General features: G+C 40.8%; 1 protein-coding gene across 3 annotated transcripts in view; it reads left to right on the top strand.

The window, feature by feature from the left end:
* Positions 1-12,284, top strand: part of GTF2IRD1 (GTF2I repeat domain containing 1) — a 130,845-nt gene that overhangs the window by 83,681 nt on the left and 34,880 nt on the right. For all 3 annotated transcript variants that reach the window (XM_063297662.1, XM_063297653.1, XM_063297671.1), the window contains exons 13-16: positions 1,622-1,702; positions 7,828-7,881; positions 9,788-9,853; positions 11,672-11,855. In XM_063297662.1, coding sequence (XP_063153732.1) covers positions 1,622-1,702; positions 7,828-7,881; positions 9,788-9,853; positions 11,672-11,855 — 385 coding nt within the window. The remainder of the gene's footprint in view (positions 1-1,621; positions 1,703-7,827; positions 7,882-9,787; positions 9,854-11,671; positions 11,856-12,284) is intronic.

The raw sequence follows: 12,284 nt of genomic DNA, 5'->3' as shown, positions 1-12,284 counted from the left end.
TCACCCAGCCGGCTTTCATGCCTAAGGCGGGACTAGAACTCTATACCACGCCTGATTGGCTCTTGGGCTGAGAGAGAGGGACCGGCCCAAGGTCACCCAGCCGGCTTTCATGCCTAAGGCGGGACTAGAACTCTCATACCACGCCTGATTGGCTCTTGGGCTGAGAGAGAGGGACCAGCCCAAGGTCCACCCAGCCGGCTTTCATGCCTAAGGCGGGACTAGAACTCACAGTCTTCTAGTTTCTAGCCCATTGCCTTAAGCACTAAACCAAACTGGATCTCATATAATATATATATTAATATATGTAAACCACCTAGAGTCCACTAGGGTAGTAAATAAGCAATAAAATAAAGTTAAGATTCTCTTTAAAAATGCTAAACACTGGTTTTGCCGAGAACAAAGATTCTGGTCCTCATGATTATTATGGAGAAGAATTCTAAAGGTTGGAGCTGAGAGCAGCTTCTTGCCCTTGACATAAAATAGCTGAAACCAACTTTGGTGTGGGGTAAGGATTTTCAGGTTCAGTGGCCTGGAGGTAGTCCAGCATTGAGGAGATAGGAAGCAGGTTCACTCAGCAGAGATCGCTACTTAGGAATCTATTTGGTGCCAGTGAGCAAATGATGAATATAGCCAGATTTCTCTGTTATGCCTGAACTGCAGGTAGGATCCTGTTAAGATGCAGAAGTGCAAGGGATTGGTTATGAGTGGCCACAGAGGTACACCGAAACTCGAGCCAGATCAGGCATTTACAGAGCAGGGAACAGGCTGGATGGCCTCTTTCTCTCTTTTACTAAAGTATAAGTATATGCATGGCATAAGAATGTATTACATGAATATGTGTGATACAATAATATCCTTGATCTGTTTCTGTTCCAGTCTAAGAAAAAGGCTGTAACTTATGGACAGGACAGATGTTTGCCATGGGAAAAGGTTAGGGTTAAGGTTCAAGATTCAATTCCTATATGTTCAGGAAGAGGTAAGTAAGGTTCCTAATAGAATCTACAGGCAGTTACTGTTGGTTGCTATGATCTGAACCTATATAAGGCAGCCTTTACACTCCTGTTTATATAAATCCTTTATTCAGCACCATGAGGACTAGAATCTTACTTTATTTTTGTACAGAAGGGCTATAAAGAGCTATCAGTTGTAGAACATACAGTATCTACCAAAGTTCCTTTTGGAAGATGCAAGGCTATATAAATTCGTTTAATAAATAAAATAAATAAATATGCTTCTACACAAAAAATCTAGGTTCAATCCTTGCCATCTCCAAAGTGGGCTTGGAAAGACTCCTGTCTGAGATCTTCAGTCTTTATCATAAGCTACTTGAGGTGTTTTAACAATAAGAAGGTATACAACAGTTATAAATAAATAAGGGAAACTGAGTGAGAAGAATAAATGGCCTAACTCAGTATCTTTTTAAATTGAGTGTACTGCTTTAAGTATCACAATTCCAAACAAGGAAGAAAAAGATGATGAAGAATCATTTTTTGTTTTAGATCTTATGGTCTTATTTATCTAAGCAGCTTCCTATGTTTCTTTCCTCTCTCTCTCTCTCTCTCTCTGTCTCTCTCTCTCTCCTGACCCAAGTTCTCACGGTTGCTTCTGCTTTCCTTGATAGGTACCTCAGGAGGACTGGGAGGCATTAAACGCATCAAAATAGAACCGGACGAAGTGGACATAATTCAGATCACTGTTCCAGGTCGGTAGATAACACATATCTTCCAATCACATTGTCAGAATTAATATAATTTTTTAATTAATACTCTTCCCTTAGAACAGTCAGTAGCCTCCTGGGTTCTCAAGGCCTTCTCAGTATCTTTTCTCAAAGCAGATTTCCCCAACCTGACTTCTATTAGATGTTGCTGCACCGAAATATCTAGAGATTGTCAGGCTGGGCCCTCCAAAGATCTAGGCCAGGAGTCAGCAATGTTTTCCAGCCCTGGTGCTCAAACCAAATCTAGATTTTTGTGAAACGTTACCATACTCTCAAATGAGAGTTGGCTGAACTCTCTTCAGATGGCTGAAATTTGGCAAGATTCCAGAAAACTAATTTCTTTTATTGTGACTGCCTCTCCAAGCTCTGGCAGGTGTCTTGGCACTGAGGGGCTCTGCTTTGGCAAGTGCTGGTCTAGGTGTAATTACTGGCCCATCCCAGACCAGATAGGCAGTTTCACTGGAGCATCTTGTCTGGAATGGAATATCTCCCTTCCTGAAGGGCTGAGAGGTACCTTCCAAGCAGCATGTGAGCCTTTTGGAATCCTTCCTTCCCCAGCAGTGATCTGATTACCGGTGATGCTACAGGCTTTAAATGAGAGCTGCTGCCTCAAGCGGCTTAGTCCTTTGGGCTGGAGCTGAATCACCAACCTATTTAAAAGCTGGCACTTGATTGCCATGTCTGCTCCATCTCATTAGCAGATCGTGCCCTCTGGGGTCACAGCCAATTGCTTGCCACCCTTTGCCACAAGTTGCCACTTGCCAGCTCGAATAAATGACGTCTCTGAGCAGCTCATATGATAGGAATTGCACTTTGGGAGGTAGTGATAATGCACCAAGTGTAACACTTTGGGTTTCTGTTACATGGGAGGACTTCTTGTCACCAGAAGGTTCAACTTGCATTTGGGCTGTAGCAGTTTCAAGGGCTCAGATGAAGGAACGATATTCATCTGCATCCAAAATGTAAAGCTGGGTGATGAATCAAAATAATGTGGAAGGGTATGCTAGCTTTTGAATCATCACATACACTTTTGTGTTATTTTTGTTGATCCTTGTAATGCTGCCAGACAGTTATGGGATTTGGCTTAGGGCCATAATTGCTTTTTCTATTATTTAATTAGTATTGCACCTTTCAGTCTGAATGGACATTTTCCATACGGCCCATAATGGGAAGAGCAAAATGTCACTTTCCTCATTACAAATGAAGGCGTGCTCTTACTTAGAGTGACTTCAATGCAATGGTGGACTCATATGAGAAGACCCTTTTTGCCAAGTTCCATCAGCATCCTCTTGATTCAAATATACCTTTCCCTTTACTCACTTAGCAATCCAAGAACAAAATAGGGGACCATAAAGGGGCTGTGCTTATTAAAACATTTAATAGGCTGAATTTATATCCACCAAATGGACTGATCAGCAGCAATTATCCTGCGGAATTTTCACACTGGGCTAGTGTGATGATCTTGCTGATTGTCTATACCAGGGGTCCCCAACCCCCGGGCTGCGGACCGGTACCGGTCCGTGGCCTGTTAGGAACCGCCGCCGCACAGCAGGAAGTAAGCGGTGGGCGAGCGAGCGAATTTACAGCTTATTTACAGCTGCTCCCCATTGCTCGCATTACCGCCTGAGCTCCGCCTCCTGTCAGAGAAAGCAAGCCCATTGGCTGCTATCTCCAAATGGTGCGAAGAAAAAAGAATAAAAGGTCGGGAAAAAGAGGAAGAGCTTGAATCATCCTGAAACCATCCCCCCCCCCCCCGGTCCGTGGAAAAATTGTCTTCCACAAAATCTGTCCCTGGTGCCAAAAAGGTTGGGAACCGCTGGTCTATACCGTAATCTCAAGGAATCTGGCCCCCTTAATATGGAAATTTTATGTAAGTAGCTGACCTGAAGTGACCATTTTCGTGGCATTCTAGTAATAAGAGCATTTGGTCATTTCTTCTTAGAATTGAATCCTGCTGTTATTGAGGAACCAGATTCAGGGCTAGGCGGTGCTAAATGGACACTACAGTGGAGAGCGACAAGTGAACTACTCTTTTCTGAGACAGCTTTGCAGATATTTTCTACAATAGCTGAGGGTAGGCCTGGAAATTGCATCTTACAGAATTATAACAAAATTCTGAACAGAATTATAACTAAATTCTGAACAGAATTATAACTAAATTCTGAACAGAATTATAACTAAATTCTGAACAGAATTATAACTAAATTCTGAACAGAATTATTCAGCGCCTTCAGCCAACCCTGGGGTCAGATAAGAAAGCAAAAGCTGAGAGCAAGGCTTACTCCTCTCAGCCCTGGTTTGATTCTGAATGCCAAGAAGTTAGGAAAGGATTAGTTAGGCAATTCAGAATAGATTCACCTTTGCATTCTATCCAAGAACTTGCATTGCTGAAAAAACAGCACCGACACTTCCAAAGTAAGAAGAGAGAATTTTCTAGGATCTCCTGGCAACAGTAAATAGTGGCATCATAAACTAGGAATGTGGCCTTGCCTTGGTGTTTGATAACTTCTCATCATCACTAATACCCCTTTCATTCCCCTATTTTCTGCTGGCAGCAGCGTGAGAAGATCACTTTAGGGCAGCGTACTCACTTTAGGACACCATACTCATAAGAAGATCCACCTGAATTGGATCTAGAGTCCAACAAACAAATTGCTCACAGTTTGGGCCCCTGATAATCATCATACTGCAGAGATGCCCAAATATGGGGATGGGTAGCTATTACAGTGCCTATATATGAAAAGGGCAATCTAACTACTTGCTTGCTAACTGCTAGTCTATCAGCCTTTGAAGCATAATAAGTAAATTTTATGACAAGCGCTTATCTAACAAACTGTCTGGTTGAGTTAACACAAAACAATCTGGCAAATAAGCAGGCAGGTTTCAGAGCTGGGTGCTCAATTTTTGATCTTATTTTGCGACATCTGGCTAAAATGTCGTCCAAGCCAGGTTTTGCACCAAACAGTGCATTTATTGATTTCAGGCCTTTTTGACCTTATCTTTGGAACAAAGATGTGGAGCAAACTTAAAAATACTATAATACGTAGATGGCCGATTCTACTAATGTACAAACTCTATGACAATTCTAGAATGAAAGTTTGCTCTAGTATGCCAGGTCATTGTGGTAAAGAAATTCCAACTGTAGGAGGAGTTAAGACAGGGATGCATCTTTTTCAATTTATACATCAAATCTCTTGTGGCTGTAATAAGAAATTCAGGACATCATCCCCTGAAGTTAACCAATAAGTACAGTACGTTACAGTCTCACTATATGGTGAGCAGGTGGCGCAGTGCTCCTATTGCAAACACCAGTTGGATTAAAATGAGCTCTGAGTGTCTCAGCTGTTTATTGCTGTGAGGAAGCAGTTGAGATCCATCATATTAAAACCAAGATTTTTGCAAAGCAACTCAGAGTGCATGACTGGCAGTTAAAATATCAGACAATAGAGCATATTAAAATCTTTAAGTACTTGGGCATAGTTTTTCATAGCTCTACCAAACACAGAGCACATCAAAATTATGCAATTCTAAGTGTGCAAATATCAATGGCAGTAATGGAGTTGTTTCACTTTGTCAGAGGAGCATAGCATACTGTATTCCAGCAATGCTAAAGTTGCATTTGGCTACGCCATATACGTAACTTTTGATTGGAGCTCTGTTGGGATTGTATCACTCCTTTACCCGCTGGAAATCTAAATTCTAAATCCTTCAGGACCGTATTCCAAGTAGCCCTATGTGTACTTAATGTGGTTCGAAGAAGCAGGCCTGGTCTGACTAAAGTAGAGATAGGCACATGGATCTGAATTATTGCCCACTGGCTATTTTCGGAAGGTCTGACTTTTTTGATAATAATTTAATAATCAGCAAGATATTTAAATTTAACAAGATATTTACATAATCATTCTCAGACTCTGAAAAGCACTAATATTAGCACATTTTAATACATTCCCAACAGCTCTTCTAGAGGGCAAATAATTAAAAAGTTCCATATGAGCTAAGATTGTCCCCTTGTGGAGAAGGAGCCGTTAAATCTACAGCCCATGTTCTGTTATGTTGCACCTTCTATAAGGATGTAAGTGTGCTTCCTATTTGGAAATACCCAGACAATTTAATTTGGAGTCAGATGGCCTACAAATTTAATAAATGAATTCTAACTTAGATACAGCGACTCCTGTCAGGCTAATATAATTCAGTTTCCTTGAAAGCGCAAAAATTTGTTATACCATCTTTAAAACTTAACATACCTTGATCATGTTGATGTAGTTACAATTTTATGTTTGTATCTTATTTTACTGGAAACAGAAACTTTTTTATTTCCTTTATTTCCTTTGTTAACTTGCAAAATTCTGGTCGGTGACTGTGATAAAGTACTAACTAGCTTATTCAGGCTTCATGTATAAGTTGCATGAGAAGAAGCCTAATAAAAGAGTGGTTTAAACTCCAGAGGAAACATGGATACTTATGGCTGAAGGAGCTGGTTGGTTTAGTCTGGAGAAGAGAAGTTTAAGGCAAGACCTGATTTGAAGAACTGTGAAGTAGGATAAGAAACAGATTTGCTAACCTTGTGCTTAAAAAATGCTAGACCCTAAACCCAAGATAACAAACCATAATTGCTGTGTCCTATAACATGCTATATCCAATGAATAAACTGAAATTGTGGATTGATCTGATGGCCTGGCTCATAAAACATGCTATGACAATGTCTGGGTTTTCAGAACACAATAACAAATTGTCTATTTTAGCCTGATCTATTATGTTGTGAGGATTGAGCAAATCTCTCTTGCTTCGGTGGTTTGTAACCAATGAGTGGAATCAGCAGAATGATGATTTTGGCTAAACTTTAGGAGTATTTTGCTAAGGGCAAGATCTATCCAGCAGTGGAACAAACCACCTTGAGAGGCATTGGATTCTCCTTCACCTGAAGTTACAGATAATTAACATCTCTTTGGGAAGCTCTCATTGCTGCATCCTGGATTGTAAATATCACCTTAAGCAGGAGGTTGGATTAGTTGACTTCCAAGGCCTCTCCAAGATTTTACAATTCTGGGATTCTAGGATTTGGCTATAGATACATTAAAACAAAACATAAAATAGAAGCAACAGTAAGCTTAGGTGAAAAGAACAGCCATTTTCCAATTTAAAGATAATCCATCTTCATTTTCTTTCTTTTTTGGCTGGATGAATTTGTGTCCCCCTTTCTGGCAGACATCCTCAAAGCTATTCATATATTGAATTTTGAATGAATATGATAAGAGCCACACTGCCATAAATGAAATGAAACTGGATTGGTTGCAGCAAGCACTTTATTACCACTTTCTGAATAGACTTGTGTGTTTTTGCCCTGCCAGTTCCCCTTTCTCTTCCTCTGTTTTCCTCTGTTGAAAAAAACAGTACAAAGTCAAGTATGAAAATGTCCTCTGATGCCAGGAAAACAGGAGTTTTAACACCATGCAAGAAGAAAAAAACACAAATGGATGCTGGCAGTGAAAGGGCTCTTTTCTCAGATGTAATTTATTTTGCTTGCAGAAATATAGCCATTCTGATCCAACAGGAGAATGCTTCTCCAGAGTGATGCCGTTAGATGTTTAGACCCAGAATGACTTAATGGTGTATAGTAAGAAGCCTTTGGACAGCCTTGTGTAAGACTTGGGAGTAAGCTCCATCTTATTAGTACTATGTGAATAGTATTATACAGTATATTGCAGTAGCTGTAATAAAAAAAATGATATGAAGGGAAAAGAATCTGATACTTTGGTGTGTGCTCTCCACTGTTTGAAAGAGAATGTTCTTAGAAAGACAAATCAGGAATTTCCCGGAAAGAGCATGTTCGGAAGAGTAGGTCTCTCACTGATTTGGGGTGATTAAAGTCCCCCACAGCTGTGACTGCCTGCTTCTGTGAAAGTCACTAGCATAAGTGTGTTATGTGAACATAGCAGGGGAAGGTATACAACAGTTCCCTGGGACAGCAAATAGCCTTATTAATAGCCATCTAAAGTTCCATACTATAATATATGTGTATTTTCAATGTAACAGGGTACTCTCTCAAAAAACAACTACCCCCAAATTATGGGTTTGTCTTCTGCTCAATATCAGCCTTCTCTGATTTTCAGATAAAGGGCCCAGCACTGATTTGCAGCATGACGAGAAGCAGATGGAGGGCAAAGGTGAGTTTATCTGGTATCTAAATACCAAAATAATCACCTGTGCCTTCAGTGGATCTCTTTCCTGTCTCCAGCAGTTAGCATGGAAGGGGGAATGGATTTGTCTAAAAAAATAGACCTGCTGATTTATGTATAGAGGAAGTAGCATGTGGCTTTGGGCCTCTCTTTCTGAGCTTTAAAACTCTCCAAAATCATGCTGTCCATCTTCAGCAGCAAATAGCCAAAAATCTCTCCATATTTATATTTCTCTCTTTAGTTTTTTTTTAACTCTTCTCAGAATACTCTTGTATATTTTTCCCTTAATAATTGCCTGTGAATTGGTGGGGGTCCATTTGAAAAGATTATTCTGAAGACACAAAATTCAGCATGAGGTGCAAACAACTGCAGACTTCTCTGTTGTGGATGTCTGTTTTCTTTACTTGTAATTTTTCAAGGAGGACTTGGTGTTGTGAACCATAACTATGTCCTGGGTGAAGAGAGCTTCTGCAACTTTGCTTGCAGATTACATAGTCAATTTGATTTCTGTGTTGTCCATCCAGTAATATTCACATGTAGGGACATCTTTTATGTTGAGGAAAGAAGTTATTTACTATAAACGTTGAATTTACTATAAATATTGCATTTACTATAAATATTGCATTAGTCTGTCTCCTGCTTTATTTTGTAAATTGAGGCCAACTTTTCTCATTATTCCAGATGCTGTTTTACTTCCACCTTTAACATTCTAGGCTCCTTTAATTAGTATGAGGTCTCTCTCTCTGTTTTTTTTAACTGCTGAGTCAGCATAACAACCCTCCTCCTACTTCCTGTGGATCATGGACTTGGATAACCATAATGTTATTTGGCTTTCCTTGGACACAAATTGAGATCATTCTGTCATTTTGGGGGTTGTATCCAAGCATGATTTTGACATCCTTTTGTTAATAATGATAGCTACTCCACTTCTTTAACGGTTTTCTTGTCCGCAGAAGAACTGAGGTTCCTCTGATGAGAAGTAATACATTACAGTCCATTTCAGTTTGCTGATTCCTAGAATGTCTATATTCAGTCTTGACATTTCTACTTCAAGTGGTTTATGGCTCCTGATGCCAATGGTATATATACAGTATCTTTCCAAGACTAACTTTAGTTTTGCCAGTGGTCACATCAGCTAGCCACCTCATGAGCACCATGATACTTGTACTTGCCCTCTGTTGTTCCCGAGTAATTCACTGAATACCTTCTGACCTGGTGGGCCGCATCTTCCAGTATTGCATTGACCATATCCTGATTCTTAATGTCCATTTGTTTTTGTTTTTTTGCCAGAATAATGGAGTGTGTTGCCATTTCCTTCTCCAATGGATCGTATTTCATCTGATTTCTTGTCTATGAGCTGCCAGTAATGGATGTCCCTTTGGGGAATTTACACCACTCCCAACAGTATAGCTTATAGAGTCATTGGGATACAAAAGCCCCTTCACTACTATAAGCTAATGATCCATGAAGGGGCCTTTGGGGGCTGGTGTCTGAAATCTTTTTCCTTTCAGGGAAATACAGCATTTAAAGGTACATTAATATAGAATTAAACTGCTGAGAACTTTGCCTCAGCATTCTGCAAAGTGCAAAATCAGCAAATGATTAATTCCAATCAATATATTGGTCCAACTGATGCCTATTTGTTAGTTTCACATAGGAATGCAGAAAGACACATTTTTAAGCATCTCTCTGTCTCTTTCTCTCTTTTCCAGACCATTTAAAGTTTCTTGGCTTGACTGTTGGGATTTGTTGCTGCTTTGATGTTCCGTTTTTCAGTGTTACTAAATATGCATTATTTATAAGCTGCCCTATATATGGTAGCATATATACATTCATTCTCTGTATCAGTGTTTCTTTTTCTGCAGTCGCTGCACTTGTTATTTTTGTCTTCCAGATGGTGTTGGTGACGTTTTAAGTCACTTGAGAAAACAAGTAGAAATTTTATTTAATGCAAGATATGGTGAGATATTTGACTTTTTCCAACTTAAGAATCCCTCCCACCACCACACCCAATTTTGTGTTCTATTACCTGTCATTTTGAAATTCTTGTTGCTGTGGTTTATTGACGGAAGGGCTCTCCTTTACTGGATGTACATTAGCAAAGGGAGAGCCAGTTTGGCCTAGTGCTTAAGGTGCTGGGCTAGAAACCAGGAGACTGTGAGTTCTAGTCTCGCCTTAGGCATGAAAGCCGTCTGAGTGACCTTGGGCCAGTCCCTCTCTCTCAGCCCAACCCTCCCCACAGGGTTGTTGTTGTGGGGAAAATAGGAGGAAGAAGGAGTATTTGGTATGTTCGCCGCCTTGAGTTATTTGTAAAAAGAATAAAGGTGGAATAATAAGTAAATAAATAAAAATAAAGGGTAGATGCCTTGGACTGCAAGAAGATCAAACCAGTCCATCCTCCAGGAAATGAAGCCAGACTGCTCACTTGAGGGAATGGTATTAAAGGCAAAACTGAAATACTTTGGCCACATAATGAGAAGACAGGACACCCTGGAGAAGATGCTGATGCTAGGGAGAGTGGAGGGCAAAAGGAAGAGGGGCCGACCAAGGGCAAGGTGGATGGATGATATTCTAGAGGTGACGTACTCGTCCCTGGGGGAGCTGGGGGTGTTGACGACCGACAGGAAGCTCTGGCGTGGGCTGGTCCATGAAGTCACGAAGAGTCGGAAGCGACTGAACAAATAAAGGATAGATGACTGTTTCTCATATCCTGCACTGCATGAGAGGATTGGACTCAGTAGACTTAATGGCCCCTTCCAATCCTAGGACTCATTAAAAAGACTACGGAATTCTTTTCTCAGAATCATGGGGTTGGAAGGGACCTTGGAGGTCTTCTAGGCCAACCCCTTGCCCCGTGCAGGAATCCTCAGACCATCCCAGACAAATGGCTGTCCAGGCTTTTCGTGAGAACCTCCAGTGATGGAGCACCCATGACTCCTGGAGGCAAGTTGCTCCATTGCTTAATAGCAATCCCAGTCAGGAAGTTCTTCTTTAATTCAAGTTTGGATCTCTCATTGTAAAGCTTCCACCGATGGGTTTTTGTCTTACCCTCAGCTGCTAGGGAGAATAAATCTACTCCCTTTTCCCTGTGACAGCTTTCATGTATTCTCCTCTGTCATTTTCCCCTCCACAAACATTTCACCAAGATTCAAAAGGCTTTGGGGTTAGTTACAGAATTTGAAAGAGGATGGCTCCCCCTCCATGTGCTCTAATTTAGAATGACTCCCCTGTGGGCTTCTGTTTCTCAAATTAAAACAATCCTTGGATAGACCATTATGAGCCAGGGTCTCAGAAATGGTCTCAAGGGACCTGGAATTGGCAACCACTGGCTCCTGGATGAGCTGTGAAATTCACTGGACTCCTTTTATAGCCCGCATCTGCAGATGGTACTGATGTTGCTGAACTATATTTCGAGAATCCCTAGCCACCACAGCCAGCATGGCTAGCAGAGTGGGATGCTAAGAACTGTAAGTCAGCCATGTTTGTTCAGCTAGGAAGTCAGATTTGAGGGTGGAGGATGGGAAAGAGGGATGTAGATCCTGATCAACCAAGCAAATTCTTTCCTGATAGTGATTCCCTAGTGGGGGGAGGTCAGTGACATGGTTTGATCCTCTGGTAATAAAAGTAAATCTAGGAGTGCTCCTAAACAATGGACCTCTGCTTTAAGCAGATGTGCAGTTCAATCCAAAGCAGATTCCTTCCCCAGTTCCAATTTTACTTTTCTTTAATGGGGACTAAAGCAGTGTTCCTTTCTGAAGTGACATGCTTGTCTCTGCAGCGAAAGCCATAGGAATTTCTGAGCCTGTCAAAGTCCCATATTCCAAATTCTTGATGTACCCAGAAGACCTCTTTGTGGTGGGCTTGCCTGATGGCATCCTACTCAGACGGCCCAACTGTTTTGGGATTGCAAAGCTAAAGAAGATTCTTCAGGCAAGCAGCAGAATTCGGTTTGTTATCAAGAGGTAAGGTGAATGTTGCCAGTATTGTTTTTCTCTTTGCCCAATGTGGCTCCCTTTTTTCTCTGCAGAATTGGAGCATGAGATCATGGTTGTATTGCCTCTAATACCCCCAAACATACTTGCTGGAAGTTAATAATTCACCCTGATCTGTTTAATAGCTCTGCCTTTATTTGAGAGACAGAATAAAGTAGCCTCTTCAGTGGCAGGAATTTGTTGGTGTAAAATGTTGGCAAATTGTTTGCCACTTACTTTCCACTATTACTGTATTTTTACTGTTGGGCATAGGAATGGATGTGGGTAGAATTTTCTGTTTTAGGTGCCGAAGTAACTATAAACCAGAGAGTTCTGCATTTTGATTTAGTATGTGGCAATATATATTTTCCACTTCAGGCAGCCCTGAAATCCTGGAGTTTCAAATTTGTGGTTTCTGAA

Source organism: Candoia aspera, chromosome 1, assembly GCF_035149785.1.
Source record: "Candoia aspera isolate rCanAsp1 chromosome 1, rCanAsp1.hap2, whole genome shotgun sequence".
Lineage (NCBI taxonomy): Eukaryota > Metazoa > Chordata > Lepidosauria > Squamata > Boidae > Candoia > Candoia aspera.
This window is presented reverse-complemented; position numbering and strand designations above follow the sequence as displayed.